Genomic DNA, 17,162 nt, shown 5'->3' with positions numbered 1-17,162 from the left:
AACTTTTGCATTGGTCACCCCTTCTTTTTCATTTGTTGAAAAGATTTGTTGGCTAGCTTCATGTGTCTTGGAAGAAGCAGTAGCTGTTGGTAGCTGTCGTGTGGTAGCGCTTGAAAGCTGGCTAGTGGTTGGGAATTGTTAGATGACCAAATTGGGGAGAAAGTGGGGGACCATGCAAAAAACAAAACAAAGTTTTAAGGCATGTAAATGGATTTTAATTAAAAGTTTTAAAAGTACAAGAAGCGCTATATTCTCTTATAATAACAATAAAACAGCCTAAGAGGTTTTATTGTTTGGCATTATTAGTTATATTCTGTTATATTTCCCCTTCCATGATATTATCTAATTGAAGTTGGTCCCTGCGCTGCATCTCTATCCTCTGTTGTCTTGTGATTCTATTATCGGAGGCTACTAGGGAGAAGAAAAATCCATCTAACCTGTCCAGCTAACGATGGGTGAAAAATGGCTCTGCACCACATACAGCGCGTGTGCATGCGTGTATGTGTGTGTGAGTCCGGGAGATAAGACAGAGGAGAGAAATACAGGGTGGGGATTGGGCATAATGGATCTAACATTGAGTGACAGCGGAGGCAGCAGTGCTTTATGCGGCTGAGGAAGAGCATGCAGGTCGACGACCTCTCCTTCTTTCCCTGGAGAGAAGCCCAGCTATCACTGGGGAATATACCATTACACTCCTTGTGGGTCAAAGGGCATGTCTGGTTAAGATCGGGGAAAGGAGAGGCGGCTCTGTTTTCAGAAGATTTCTAGAAACGTTTGTGCATATTTTGTGGTTTTTCCAACAATTGGTTACCATTCAGACCTTAAAGTGAACCAGTTTTATCTGATCCTATGCAATGCTGATAATATATGGTTAGTGATTTTATTTAATCGATATTTATTGTTTCCATTTACCAACATTTTTTTTTTCCATTCCACAGCACTACCACTGCATTACCACTGCACTTGTTGATTATTCATGGTTGAATTATGTACCAGGTATGCACATAACAGGTATTAAGTCTTACAAGTTACAATTTCACCTTAAATTGTGACTGTCAAAAGAACACAGAAGGCTGCAATCAGAGCCCAACACTTCCATTGAGAAATAAAAATTATTCGCATGTTTATTACAGCAACATGAAAAGTGTACACTCTTGCAGTGGGCTGAACAGAAACCTGCAGCAACTAAAAGACATCGGGCACGGCTTAAATAGATGACCTGTCAGAAGGAACCAGTAATAAGGAGTCAAAAGAAATGTACACATCCTGCATTAGAGTCACATCATGGACAATTTTTAGAAAAACATCATTAGCCTAGCTACATCACAATTGACCATTATTATTATTATTATTATTATTATTATTATTATTATCTTGCAACAAATATGCTTTAGACAAACATTCATTTTAGACCCTTTTTTTTGTTTGTTAGTCATTGACTATTATCAATTTTGACTATCACAATCTGTAGACTCATGTCTTTTTGAGTCACGTTCCTTGCTTTAAGACACACAAACATGCTTTTTTCCGATCATATAGCTCCACGCACTTTTAGTTTATACTGTAGCTACTTTGCAGTTTAAAGACAACCCCTCCCCCTCCCCCTCCCCCCAACACACACTTCACATGTTTGGACACAAACAACTTGCTAAATATAATCAAAATAAAATGTAAATTTTTTTAAGAAGCCATGGCTGCCACCCCTCAAAAATGTTTCGAGCTAAATCATATACAAACATTTCAGGAAAAAAACCCAAAACAAAACTTTTTTGATATTTTGTTGATAGTGGGTGTGGCCTGTCCAGCTTTTTTTTAAAATTATTATTATTTTACGGCAGTAGCCAAAATGTATAGCTCACAGATAACTAATTAAACAAAAATAAAATAATGCACGAAAATTGGTTGATTTATATGTTACGTGCTGTAGGCTTCGTACTAGCCTTATTAACAGATTAGCAAAGCAAGAAATCTGTACTAGCTACATACAATCACCAGTGGCATCAACAGTCTCCGCCAGTTCCTTCCGAGTTTCATTTTTCTTTGTAATGTTTCTATAAACGTTTATTGAGAGTGTATGGCAGGTTTATAAGATAAAACCACAGGTATAAGTTTTTTTGTCAATTTATTTGAAGGTTGTGAGTGGGGAATGGAAGAAACCACACATGCCATAGGATTTGGTCCTAAGTATCATTCAGGTTAATTGTTTGTATATTAATTTGGATAGAATCGAGAAAATCTAAATTGAAACGCTGTTGTGCCTTCGCTTTGTCTCAGAAATCTAGACTTTGCGTCCTAAACGTACGAACGGTCGCATGTTGCTACTGTGAACGTAGGTTCAGTCCATCTTTGGACACTCGCCTCGTCGTGAGTGACTATATTCTTACATTTGGATCAATAAATCACATGGTCACTTCGTTTTTCCAGTGCATTGTCATGGGAGAGAAAAACAAGCTGGAATATCATTATCATCATTTCCATTAGTATCTTTTTTTTTTTTTGTCTCGTGGTGCCTCCCAAAATATATCCCACATTCACTTAATCTTAATCACCACACTGTCTGTCTCCTCTAATAGACTTATTAGAGAGAATCCAAAGCAGCTGAATTCTGCCGCAGAGATTTAAATCGAACATAAAAACGAATGCCAGAAATGGCTTTACAAACGAATACTGCAGTTTGCGTCTTGCTGTGTCGCTTGCAGTCAGTTAATAAGTGTCGTTAAGACCGCTTGAGCTGGAATGGATGACAGATTAATTTGCTTTCACTTTGTGTTAATGTGTGAATGGTGCAAAAAAAATGTTAAAAAGCAAAACAATAAGACTTAAACAACATCAAGAATAATAATAATAAAAAAATGTCAATGTACCTCAGATAAATAATAACAGGGGACATTAGCAACTTAAACTCATTTTCCTTAAGGAGTGTTCATGAATTCTGTTTTATGTGAAATTCCCCAAACATGGAATTGTTTCAAACAAATTGCACAGTGCGATACAGATTATGCTTTGTCCTAAATTATGTATGGGCAATATGGTTTTATATTTAATTACAATACACCAAATAAGGAATAACTACACCATTAGCAAGAAATGGAAAATGTCACTGGGGTAATATCTGTACTAGAAGGAGCCTCACTGGTGACATTCTTACTTAATAAGAAAAAAATAAATAATGCGTGGCCATGACTTACTAACTCAAGGGAACAAGATCATTAAATTGTGGTAGTGAGATAATTAAATGTGGCTATATATTAATGAGGCATGGTTTTGCTGAAATATGAAATCATATTGAAGCTCAAATTTGGAGACAGATCGTTACTAAAGACTTCATTTCTCGTTGCCTAATTGTCAGAATGAACTGATTTCATATTAAAAAACAATAGCAATCTCACTGCTAATACCATCATCTGTTTGATCTAGTTATAGTAAATGATAGAATTGAGATGTTCGTTGTTTTGTATATTATATACACTATTTTCATAAAAATAGACTGCTTTCATTGAACAGACTTACGCAAAATGAACATTGTTTTTCCCCCCCCCAAAACACCTGGTGGTGACCATGACCAGTCTCTAACCATGGCCATACCTTCATTATCTCATTCCCTCGCATTACTAAACTGTGTTTATGACTTATTTATCTCATTCCTTTGAGTTAAATCATGGCCATGACTTAATTATCTCGTACTTGTTTGATTAAATCATTCCCTTGTGTTACCAAATCCTGTTCACTACCTAATTATCTCGTTTTCTTGTGTTACTAAATCATGTTCATTACCTAATCATTTCATTCTCATGTTATTAAATCATGTTAACAACCCAATTATCTCATTCTCTTGTGTTACTAAATCATGTTCACTACCTAATTATCTCATTTTCTTTTGTTACTAAATCATGTTCGTTACCTAATCATCTTGTTCTTTTGTCTTACTAAATCATGTTCACTTCCTAATTATCTCATTTTCTTGTGTTACTAAATCATGTTCATTACCTAATCATCTCGTGTTACTAAATCATGTTCACGACTTAATTATCTTGTTCCCTTCTGTTACTACATCATGGGCACAACTTAATTATCTTGTTCCCTTGCATTAATAAGTCACAATCCTAACTCCACAACTTATTTATCTCATTCCCTCAAGTTTCCACAAGTTATTTATCTCGTTCCCTCGTTTTCCCCAAGTTGTGGCCATGACGTAATTATCTTGTTCCCTCGTTTTACTAAGTCATGTCCATAACTTAATTATCTTGTTCAGTTGTGTTACTACATCATGGCCACAACTTAATTACCTCATTCCCTCATTACTAAGTCAAGCCGATGACTTTATTATCTTGTTCTTAATTATCTCATTCCCTTGAAGTTACTAAGTTGGGGCCACAACTTAATTATCTTGTACCTTGCTCATCTTTCAACCCCACTCATCGTTCCCACGTTAATAAACCATGGTCAAGCATTATTTTTAATAATTAGAGATGTCATCAGTCATGTTCCACAGTACTAAAGAGAAAGCATATGGATTAAAAGACAAGGGGTTTGCTAGTAAACTTCTCTTAAGAATAACTTAAGAACCTACGTTTGACATTTGTTTGTGTAAATGAAATGAATATTTTACAGAAGGAGTACAAAAATATTAGTGTTGTAAATGCAGCAAAATCAGCATGAATAGGTGTGATCGCTATTTCCCCAAAGTTACATGCACCAAAACAAGCTTGAATACTGTGAATAAAAGAAGGTTCAACCCCTGAAAGGTGAAGTAACACAAAGCCGGACATGTTGCGCCGACATTCACTATAGCTTTCAGTGGCGTTGTTATGATAAATACTATGTTCACTATATCTCATCATGATACTGCCTCTACCAGGAAGAAGAGAAAGAAACAGCACAGTTAGTAAGGCATCTAACGTCAAGCAGCTACAGCCACCACTGGAGTGAGAAAAGAACCGCAGTCACTGTCACTTGCTTATAAAAGATGAAGCTTTAGCATCCATGCTACATTCCAGAGTTCTGTTATATCCCACGGTGATGAGCTCCACCAATCGATACGTCTCACATCTTCTTTAACTTCTTCAGAAAACGAAATAAAGTACATTACAAACATTCTACAGCTTTTCGTTCACTCTTTGAATTCGACACTGTACACGTTTATACATTATTTTACAAGAGTGTAAGTTGTGTTACATGTTCTGCTGTAAATAAACATACTGTGAAAGTCATGGTGTCTAATGTTGATGCACAGAGCTCACCAAGGTAGCAAACTGACTTTGTCAGCCATCACCAGTGTTGGGTTTCAAAATACACTGGATTAGCATTTGGCGAACAGAGTAAACAGATTTTAACAACCATTACATCCACCTTGCCAATGTTGGCCCAGTATAATTTTGTCCACTGGGCTAAGATTGGGCCATCAGGACCGGCTTTATGTTCAACTTCCCAACATTGGCCCAATATCATTTTGTCCATTGGGCTAACATTGGGCCACTAGGGCCAACTTTCAGCCACGTCTAAATCCCCCTTGCCAACATTTGCCCAACATTGACAAAATGTAGTATAGGGAGGATCAATCTAGCCACCTGAACTAGACATTGGGTAAGCATCAGTTTGCTACCTGGGAAGAGTCTGTGTATATATTATGTGTTCCTCATAATGCTAAACACAAATAATGCTCCCATGCATTGTTGCGCTATGTGTAACATCTTACCATACTCAGGACTTTGTTAATTGCTTTATTAATTTTCCCAAGTTAGCTACATAGTTAAAGGTGTAGGCTAATTTGCTTTAAAACTTTAAAGGAATACTTGACTCAAAAAAGCCACTGTTATCATTAATTACTTGACAGCTGGCTCTGTTATACCTGCTGTCCTTTATTTTGATGTTTTTATGTAGAGAATTCCTTTAAAGTTCTCAGCCGTGTATAGCATGTGTACCTTGGTGTTCTACATACCCAAACGGGCATGTTCTGCTTTTCTGCATTCATGAAATGAGAACCAACCCAAAATAAGTCAGTTTATAGGTCCACACACAGAGACATTCTCACTCATTTTTTAAAAGACAATACCGTTGCGTTGAAGGAGACCCATCCTTATTTTTAATAACCATGACTAGCATTAACTATCAGACACTAGCCCACAGTATGACTAATACTGTACTGACTAAAAAAAGACAAACCCCTGACATTCTCTACTGGATATTACAGCATGGGACAACTCTTATCTTAACCATAAATTAGCTACTCATTGCAATGTTTCCTCATACCATAATGCAGTAATCTGAAACGCAAAGACCAGAACACTGCTAGCCCTACTTCCGCTGGTGAAACATAATCTCCTATTGCTGATAGTTAGGGAATCCAACCAGAAAGAATGCCTCATATAATTATTACTGTAGACCATTAAAAATGTCAAGTCTGGATAAACATCATCTTGTGAGCCAGGGCTGCAAATCACACTTCCTGTCTGCTATCATGTTCAGAGCACAACACGACAAAGCTCATACTGTGGCTCCAAACACACCACCCTTAGGTCCAAATCCACCCAGGCACCTTTTATTCACCTATATCAAACCTTGGAAAATGAAGCAAATGACAAGAAACAACAATGCAAATGACTGTACACAGCTCACAATAATGTTCATAAATCAGAGTTCGTGTTTGATCATCATCTGTCTGGTCTGAATTTTCCACTGTTAACCAGTCTCTGGTTCTGCTGCACAAATTGTGAGCTCGTGGGCTGCAGCCAAACGTCCGGGATTGGGGGTTGGCATGGTGAAGCACTGTTTTGGATTCCACACTTCCACACTGTCTCTGTTTTTCCTCCTCTAACTGTCTATCAGCTTGTCCAGAGCTGTTATACTTGCACATGGCTCCCTTGGGCATGCAGACTCTGGACACTAGCGAGGATCTTCTTCTGGTGCCCAATGAGGGTCACACCCATCTTACTCAACTCACTGAAAGAGAAGTTGGAGAGAAAAACAAAGAGAGTTAGAGATGGCACAACACGGTGGGCACAGATGTTTTTGGATTCAGAGTCTTAGCCTACTCTCAAGGGTTTATGGGTTTTCTGTACCTTGCACTGATGTAGATTATTGAATCTAATGTGACGTAGCCTGCAGATGTGAAGTTGTCCTTGTACTGGCCCATCTTTATGGCATCCAGCCACTCATCCACACTATTGACGCTGAACTCTGGGGTGATCGGGTCTTCCCTGTAAAGGACATGAACAAGCCATACAGCAACATACCAACTTTGGTAATGGTTTAACAGATATATTAAAACAATGAAGCAAAAGCCAAAAAAGCAGACCTGGTATCTCATAAAAGTATTATCTGAACAAGTGTCATAGATTCTGATACTGATAAGTCTAGCTTGGAGTATGTAATTATTTTTAATGCATGACAGATTAATTCCAATCTCTAAGAGTGCCCTTCTTGATCAAGGGAGTTTTCATGAACACATCAACCCCCTAGTAGAAGCAGAGTGGTTTCCCTGCATAATGAAGTCATTTCCCTATTAATCATCCAGTGAGTTCGAATCGGAAGCCAGCTCACACGGTAGGCACCATTTTTGGGCAGCATAATGACTTTCCCATCTGGACAGCACCTGCCCACTGAGGTCCCTTATTTTGGGTAAATTAAAGGAAGCATTGTATGCATCCCTCTCAGTCTAGGCAAGCCCATAATTCTGTTCACCAGACCGGCGCTCTATGACAGTTTCAACATTCATGGTATACCGAACCATTTTATTTGAAGAGAACTGCTTGTTCCAATCTATGTCCAGTCTAATCCAATGTATGATGATGCTGAAGGCCATCCCAAATGTGAGGCCTAACATGGTTACTCTTTACTTTGCATGATCCCTAGAAAAGGTGGTTACCTTTGAAAGATTTGGCTATTAAGTCACCTGCCTGAAGAATATCTTGCCATGGCTATCCTGAGTTATCCTGAGTTGCCATGGCTATCCTGAGTTTCCACCAGTCTATCACAGGGCACCATGTACACGCAACTATAATTTAGCATAGCCTATCCACATACAAGTTTCTAAATTGGGAGATGAGAAGAAACCAGAGAACCTTGAAGAAATCCATCTGGACATGGGGAGATAACGTGAAACACCACACAGACAGTAACCTGAGCTCAATACTGAACCAGGAATCCATGCTACCCCATCCACTAAGGGGCAGTGGTGGTGCAATGGTTAAACCGTCTGGGTTACTGATCAATATGTCAGGGGTTCAAGCCCCAGTACTGCCCAGCTGCCACTGTTGGGCCCTTAAGCAAGACCCATAACTCTGCTCCATCTGCTCCATGGGTGCTATATCATCTCTGACCTCAGCTTCCTAACAAGCTGGGATATGCACAGAAAGAATTTCACTGTACTGTAATGTATATGCAACAAATAAAAGCTTCTTCTTCTTCTCTCTTCAGTACAGATACATTGTGAAGATGTTTAACAGTGCACAAGCCATAGAACTATCCCCACAACATCAATGACTCATTGTTTAATTAGCTACTGGCCAAATCAAAACGGTGAAATCAAATCGTTCACTGTAATTCTCTCCTGTTTTACTTAAACAAACTTTAAATAGCTATAACTTGGGGGGTGCAAATGCACCGACCTTGTATTTTCACATATGACAGCAGTATTTATAAGAATAAGAATGTAATGTTGTACCATTTTCACCAAATCCTTATAGGCATGTCACTCATTTATAATCCTGTGTAAATCTTCAGCTTAAACTATAAGAACGGTGGGAATGACATGAGGTACAAGACAACATGACACAAAAGGTCAGATTTCTCATTTTCAGTTATTTTCCCTTAATAATTTAAGAATGATTTGACAGGGAATTAAAGCTATGGCAATTTACCAGATGGAACTGTTGGCCAGCTCTTTCAGGGCACCAGGATTTCGGATCAGCTTGTCTAGCATGTTGACAATCTGGCTGAACTTGGGTCTCTCAGCTCGCTCTTTCTGCCAGCAGTCCAGCATCAGCTGGTGAAGAGACACTGGACAATCCATTGGCGGGGGGAGACGGTATCCCTCTTCGATCGCTTTTATCACCTGAGCAAGAGAGTGAGTGAGAATACAGGCTTTGAGTCTTTAGTTGGACATATGTTGAAATTCAGTACTTAGCAATGGATGTTCTGCTGACCTTTTCAATTTGACACTACTTGTTAACTGTTTAATAATTTATTGTGAAATTCAAGCAGCCTCAAACTCTGGATGTTGGACTTAGAATGAGATTTTTCCTGCGTGAGAAAAACCTAAAAATCTCTGAGTAGGCATGAACTACACGCACATTAACTTAAGCACGTGCGTAACCCGACTCTGAATATGAGGAACTTTCCCCTGCTTTCCCCAACTTTCAACCTTAAATCACTCTAGTGATCAAAACACCCCTGGTGTTCAATAATTCCAGAAGGACTTTGTAGATGGACACTCACATCTTGATTAGACATCTCCCAATATGGCCGCTCGCCATATGACATCACCTCCCACATGACAATACCGTAGCTCCACACGTCGCTCGCTGAAGTGAACTTCCTGTACGCGATGGCCTCCGGTGCTGTCCATCGAATGGGGATTTTTCCGCCCTAAACCGAGAATAAAAAAGGAATGTGAACCAGACACCAAATCAGACTCATGTACGATAAAATGTCAGTGCTCTTCAGGCAACCCTCTTAGCTTTGGCACTGTGTGCTTTGTATTCAGGATATTTAAAAAAAAAAAACCTGCAGGTGTAGGTAGCGCAGGGGATTGTTAGAACATTAAAACAGTCCTTGACAGTTAATTTCCACGTCAAAGTCAAACAAAAGGCAAACCGACTCCACTTTATATAGACAAACGTGAGCGGAAAGCCAAGGATGGGCTTTTGAAAACGAATCATTTATTTATTTATATCCACTTATTTTATTATATCTAGTATCAAAGGCACGACACATAAATTCATTGGGTTCTGTGTTTCCGGGAAGGTTCAGCTTGAAGCGATGGGAAACTGGGGAGCTGAACGTGGAAGTCGCTTAACACATGCATGCAAAGACAAACATACACCACACGCTGTAGTCTAATTAGCTCACGTGCCGGTTTGGTGCCGAGTGTAAGATCTTGTACTAAGGGTTTCTGGTATTTTGTTCTATCGCAGGCCGACAGGAGCTCTAGTTAAGCATGTTGAGAGAGGAGGCGGACTGGAGGACAGCGTGTCAGCCACATCAGGGGCATAGAAGGGCCAACTTCTACTCACACAAATATATAATTAACACGCGACTCCTGAGACACTCACACTCTCCAAGCCTCCAACACTCCCTTCGGGCGAATTCATCTCTTTCCTTTTGACACCCAGTGCCACTGCATACCTTCTACAGACTCCTTTTCTCTAGTCTCCACCTCACTCAATTTGTGGCATTTGTGAATGAATGTGAACACCAAAAAAGGGACAGGAACTGTTTTAACAGATATGTTTCGATTTAAATGCACAATTTTAAGTTTGAAATGACATTTTTTTAGCGGCATTGAACAGTACACAACAAAATTTTTTCCCAATTAGACAAGGTACCAAGTAGAACCCCTTTAGGAAGCCAAGAACCCTCTTTAATGCTGAGGACCCTGGGGACATCCAACCCACTTTTTTGAAAGTGTAATACGTTAAATACCACAATTCCCGATTCTGATTGTTCAGAAGGTGCTGTTTTCATATATGATAATTTCTGTAGTATTAACTATCTGTCTGGACATGTTTATTTAGCATTAAGGAAGGAGTCAGTAAAATTGTAAAATGAAGCTTTTTTTTTTTTAAATAAACAGACTTTGTGATTTCTCTGTAACATGACAAGCTGCTCCATCAAGCTTTTATGTCTTTTAAACCTTTCTCGCAGTAAACTGGCGTTTCATTCCGCCGGCGAAATGGGAAATCGACTTATCGAACATTTTCAATCAGTATAAACAAATGAAACATCGCCACAAGTCATAAGATTATAAGATTAGTCAGGACACTGTTGGGTTTCTGTGTGTAGAGTATCAAGACTCTGTGGAGAGACTGGTGATGCAACTTGAATTAACTTGTTTCCTGGACGTTCCACAACATCGAATGCAACTATTAGTAGATAATAAGAATGACAGGTCCATATATTAATTAATTAATAGAAAATTTCATAGTCATATTATTTGGGCAAATTACTGTGGTATAAAAGGAATAAAGCACTTTGGGGGAAAATTATCAAATTTGGGCTGGTAACAATAACTCTGCTTTATCACACCATCCTGTTGATGATTAAATTTTTTTTTCTTTAATTCTATAATTACCTGGGCCAAACTGGTCTCTTTTTTTTTAAAAAAAAGTTGACTTATCTTCTTCGCTGTGTTCATTTCTCAGGATTGTACCTGTCTCCTCTAAAACTCTCACATGCCGATGTCTTTAAATTGTGAGCTTATAAACCATGAAGAAATCATTTATTACTGTAGTAATTGTTTTTGTTTTTTTGACACATTCATTCAAGTTTTTTTTGTTCCAAATTCAAAATAAAAACATCAAGCTGATGAAATGGAAGTCCAACTAATTTCAAATCAACGTGAACGATAAAAATCCTAGTGGCATCTACGTCGAGGAGCAGATCAGGTGACCTACCCGTGTCGTATAAGCAGCTTCGGGGTCATCCTCTAACACTCGGGACAAGCCGAAATCTGACACTTTACACACCAGGTTGCTGTTGACCAGAATGTTCCGAGCAGCCAGGTCACGGTGCACGTAATTCATGTCCGATAAATACTTCATCCCGGATGCGATTCCGCGCAACATTCCTACCAGCTGGATAATGGTGAACTGACCATCATGTTTCTGAAAGAAAGAGAGAGAAAAATAGATTCATATTAGTATTATGTTCTCATTTTCAACAATGTCCTGTCGGATAAAAAAATCGGATTAGTAGAATTTTGCGCTTTTTCAAGTTCAATAAACCTACTTTGTGTTGGTGGATTTTTATTTATTTATTTATTTATTTATTTATTTTTGGACCCTAAAGTCATTTATAACGGACTCTTAATGAGGTTACGTTTTACAGCCGGTCCCTGTTTCACTGTAATGGCAATTCTTACACAAGGTTATAGGTGTAGAAACATCTGTTTTCTGCACGTTTGGGAGAAAAATGAAACTCTGTTTTTAGCCCCCAAAACAATCTAAGCTTGGAGCAATTAGCCTGATGTTTTCATTTGCATATTGGACCTGTGAAGCAATCTGCTTAAAACGCCTCTTTTGTCTCTCTGAGCAATATCAATCCCAAACACAGTGTTGTATTTCACAAGAGGCGAGTTAATTATGCCTTGCCTTATAAACGCCATTTGTTTGATTGATTGCTTGGCCTCATCGGCCGTCATGCTTTTTGTTTTCAATCTCACTGCAGTGGTTACTGTAAGAACAGCTGCATCAGGATGTGTGTGTTTGTGTGTGTGTGAGAGAGAAAGAGAGATAGAAAGTGCACCACTTGTTTTTGCTAAATTGATCTGCGCTCTAATTAAACACATGTAGCTCGGGCAGACAGGCTATGAGCTATTAGCCATAAAAACCCACCCATAATTATGTTAGCTTTTTTTTATGCCAGCTCAAGTGGTATTTATGGCGTTCATTAGCCTGCGGAAGGATCGAAAATTTCAAACGTGCCTCTTTTTTTTTCCAGTCCCAAATTTCATTTTCATTTGCTCAAAGTGTGGGCAATTAAAGCGGGAGCCTGCTTCAAAGTGGGAGATGAAAGAACAAACAAAAAAAAAAGCAACAAACATCCGTAATAAAATTACGATGCGATCCTTCCAAGGTGACAAAAGCGGCAATTAATCCGAGGCGATTTGAGGGAGGAGATGTTCGAGCGGATTTCTGGAGGGAGTTGTTTGGTCTTATTATAAATCTACTGACTTTCCTTATTCTGTAGTGTTCGTATTTCATTCTCTCACTGAAGTGGGATTAATTCGTGAATCCCCCCCACCCGTCTAGCTTATTTAACCTCACGATAAAAAAAAAAATTAACTTCATGCAACGTCCAGTTCAAAATGGCGGCCATTTTGAGTCTTGCGTGTATTAAGGGTGTCCTGTCATCCAGAGGAAAAAACAAAAGGTACATAAGTACATATTTAGATGTGTATCAGAGTTTTTACCTGGTACAACTTTAAGCCATGTCACACAACATAAACATTAAACGTGTAAGACATCTTTTATTTTAAACTGAAAAAAGCGGCTAACCTTTAAGAAAGTATCCAAGGATCCGTTTTCCATGAACTCGGTTATTATCATCACCGGCTTGCCTGCGAACATAAAAAGAGAAGGAAATAAAAACATCGACCACTACAACATACTCCACTAGAGAGAGAAAAAAAGATACTCCTCTGCCAAGCCACAGAGATATAAATCACTGTAATGGCGTCATTAATCCTACAGCAGAGGGATAGTAAAGAAAGGACGGATGGAGGGAGAAAGAGAGAGACAGAGAGAGAGAGAGACGAGTGTAAAGCCCAAGCCACACTTCTTCCACCCCTAGGAAACTCTATTATTCTTTGTGAAGGATCCCTGTCAGAGACCTTGACCACGAGCAACAGTGATTAACGGTGCTCTTGGTCTGTTCACTAGTTAGTAATGGATGGCACATTTTTTTAAATGTTTTTTTTTTTTTTTTTAGAACAGTACAAATCGTAAAAATGTTTGAAAACGCCCAACACCAAATCTTCGTGTCAGTTAATAGTGATAGAAACATTCAAAATTAGAAACAGACCCATAAAAGCCTTTCGCACCATAGCATACATTTATGCGATTAAAATCGCATTGCTTTTATTTCACGCTTATTTGTACCATGACCTAAAGTTTAAAGATGATTTTAAATGGATTGTTTTGTATAAATTGTATTAGTTTATATGGGGGAAAAAACTGCATATGAAATAAATACTAAGTTAATAAGTTATTTTTTTCATTTGTTTCATTTAATCAAGTGATAATAAGAATATGGTGATTATGTAAATGGTCTGCACTTATATGGTGCTTTTTTAACCTTAGTGGGTTCTATAAAGCACTTTACACTGGTTCTCAATCACACACACCAGTGGTAGCAGAGTTGCTATGCAAGGCACTAACTTGCCAACTTGGGGTTCAGTGTCTTACCCGAGGACACTTCGGTATGTGGAGTCACATGGGCTGGGAATCAAACCGCCAACCCTACGATTAGTGGACAACCCACTCTACCACCTGAGCCACAGAGGCTCAATTACATAAGGAATAAAACTCTTAGAAGATTGTTATATTAAAATAATCAGTGACAGGGTGGTGTGACGCGGCCTGACACGAAGCTACTGTTACCACTCCAAAATACGTCCTGAATTATTTTATTACTTTTACGCCACGGGAATTTTCCCAATGATTATCCGCTCATAGTTACATTTAATGTTGTGGGACGAGACCTGTCACGATAACTACTTCTGTCGGACAATATATTGTCCTGGAAATAATTGCGATAAACGATATTATTGTCATTTTAAGACCATTTTATGCCACTGATAGCATAATAATGCGAGTACACCCTCTCAACGAGCAACTGACGTTTAATTCTTAAGAATATTCAGACATTTTACTCGACATCGCATAGGAGTCAAAGGCATTTTGGTTGACGAGAAAATGCAAAATTGGAACCAAATATTCACACGTTTTTATATATTAGCTTAAACATGTATCAACAAAACCGTGTGAAAACTGGCCTTATTGTGAAAACCTGATCTGCTGAAATAATAACATTACAATGAGTACAATATTATAATACAATACTGTGAATTCTTTATGCTTTAGTTCTTCATTGTCCGTGTTTTAGTGAGTTGTTACAGAAAAAGCGTACTCAGGACGTGACCTCTACCTAGCGCCTTACTTACGTTCAAGTTCACTTGTGCAGAAGAGAGGTGTCATATTAGGTTTAGGTTGTGTAGATGTCTGATTAATCTCATATGTGTATAAGGATGCGTTTTGTTGAGTTCATTAACCCGCTAGTAAAGCGCTTCAGTTTACAGCTGTTCATTCAGCTTCAGCTCATGCTGACAAACGGAGTGCGAACGGCGAGCAACGTTCATTCTTATGTACTGTAAACACAACGGGCGATATCGAGGTCAACAAAAAACGATCGAGGTCACGTCCATATATATCGTACGATAAGTCGATAATGTAATTATTGTGACGGTAATTAGCGTATCAGCTATAAATGGTGGTCTCCTCACCAAACTCTGTCTTTTACAAGTTAATAAGACACAAACAAACAAACAAACAAATAAACAAACAAAAAACGCAGCTTGTCATGTTACCAAGAAATCCTCCAACATTGAAGGCATTCCCATGTCGGGAAACTGACTACATTTCACATACTATTTCCTTGCTAAAAATCTCGTAGCTTAAAGCTCATTTGATTGACAGGTAGCCTAGTCACATGACTGTTTATTACATCAGGCATTTATTCACATCACACGATCGTCCTGAGATTACGAGACTACCACGCGCATTAGAAATAAAAGATGGACTGCCGTGGAAACATCTTTACTCTATGAAATGTATCATTTGTACATTTATTGCACAAACACATTACAGAACTGCAGTGTACGAGGATGCGTGTGTATGTGTGTGTGTATGTGTGTGTGAGACATGTGAGCGATTGTCCCTGTCTCTCGCTTAATACAAATCCATGCTATACCTGATAAAAGGTATAAATCTCTCCACAGTGGAATGCGGCGCAAATAGAGGTCAGGTTTGGCCGTATGTGTATGCACGTGTGTGTGTGTGTGTGTGTGTGGTGGGGGAGGTCGCAAGCTCTGCCGGAGCATCTCCTCGTTGTACATCAGCCCAAATTAAATCACTATCTCACTGTGATAAATGTCTCTCCAGACACCTTAAGAAAAAAAAATCTCTTTTACCTTTTGCCAGTAGAGTAATGTAGCTGTCTGGTGGATGAATGAGGTTTGCGACCCACACGTGCAAACACTCACACACAGCGTTCTAGGCAATGGCATGGTGGTCAGCTGCCACTACCAGGCTATTTCCATCCATCCAGCCATTTTCTATTCCGCTTATCCTACAGGGTTGCGGGGAACCTGGAGTGTATCCCAGGGAGCATCGGGCACAAGGCGGGGTACACCCTGGATGGGGTGCCAATCCATCGCACGATCACATACACATTCACACACCCATTCATACACTATGGACCAGTCAGCCTACCATGCATGTCTTTGGACTGGGGGAGGAAACCGGAGTACCCAGAGGAAACCCCCACAGTACGGGGAGAACATGCAATCTCCACACACACAGGGCAGCAGCAGGAATCGAACCCTCAACCCTGGAGGTGTGAGGCGAACGTACTAACCACTAAGCCAGGCTATTTCCAATAATACTATATTTCTTCTATTCTGGAACAGTATAAAGCATACCTTTTATTATTATTTCTTCCTTCAATTTTATTATTAGTTACTTGTATAATAGAGCATAGTAGAATTCTTGTGAAATGGTCAAGTTAGCTGCGGGACGGGTTGCACTTCTTCCCTCTACAGGGCCCATTTTTAAGATGTTTGATTTTGTTTGATATCTGTTATGTTGTAAGTGTGAACAAAAAAAAGAAAAACATCACCAGAAAAGCTATTCTCATACTATAATGTTACTTGCAAGACTGAACTCTAACAACAACAACAACAACAACAAAACACTCAAATGTATACGTACAAATTTATACATAAACTGTTCGCGGGAGCATTTACACAAGAAATGTGCTATTTATGGAAATCCAGTTAGGTCGGAAAAACCTTTGCATATATTTATGTATATAATTACAATTACATGAAATGTTTAAAATGTTTGATGATTTTAGTTCGGTTTAGCTACGTAAATATTTCCACACAACTTTACTAACCGATTGATAAACGCATCCTGTTGTCTACAGTGTGATTATATGTTAATGGATAGCTGCAAACAGAAGCCCAAGGATTTCGTGTTCGTGAGTATGTGAGCTTTAGAGGTGCCGCATAGTTAATGAGATAAAAGCGCACGGGGATGTTCTCTCATCCTGTAGAGTGATGAGCGCTTCGCCGTGATGGGTGCTCACACAGATGGACTATTGATTTTACTCCAGGTGTTAAAGTCACGGTCCAGAAAACTGCCACCTTGTCCATGCTATTTCCT

General features: G+C 38.9%; 1 protein-coding gene across 2 annotated transcripts in view; it reads right to left on the bottom strand.

Annotated features, from left to right (window-relative positions):
- Positions 1-4,432: 4,432 nt before the first annotated feature.
- Positions 4,433-17,162, bottom strand: part of epha4b (eph receptor A4b) — a 101,913-nt gene continuing 89,183 nt past the window's right edge. For both annotated transcript variants that reach the window (XM_053628309.1, XM_053628310.1), the window contains exons 12-17: positions 13,215-13,276; positions 11,613-11,822; positions 9,436-9,585; positions 8,859-9,052; positions 7,059-7,196; positions 4,433-6,939 (exon numbers count right to left, since the gene is read on the bottom strand). In XM_053628309.1, the coding sequence (XP_053484284.1) occupies positions 6,840-6,939; positions 7,059-7,196; positions 8,859-9,052; positions 9,436-9,585; positions 11,613-11,822; positions 13,215-13,276 (854 nt within the window). In that variant the 3' untranslated portion in view covers positions 4,433-6,839. The remainder of the gene's footprint in view (positions 6,940-7,058; positions 7,197-8,858; positions 9,053-9,435; positions 9,586-11,612; positions 11,823-13,214; positions 13,277-17,162) is intronic.

The sequence above is a fragment of the Ictalurus furcatus genome, chromosome 7 (assembly GCF_023375685.1).
Source record: "Ictalurus furcatus strain D&B chromosome 7, Billie_1.0, whole genome shotgun sequence".
Classification (NCBI taxonomy): domain Eukaryota; kingdom Metazoa; phylum Chordata; class Actinopteri; order Siluriformes; family Ictaluridae; genus Ictalurus; species Ictalurus furcatus.
Note: the sequence above shows the minus strand (reverse complement) of the source record. Positions and strands in the feature narration are given on the sequence as shown.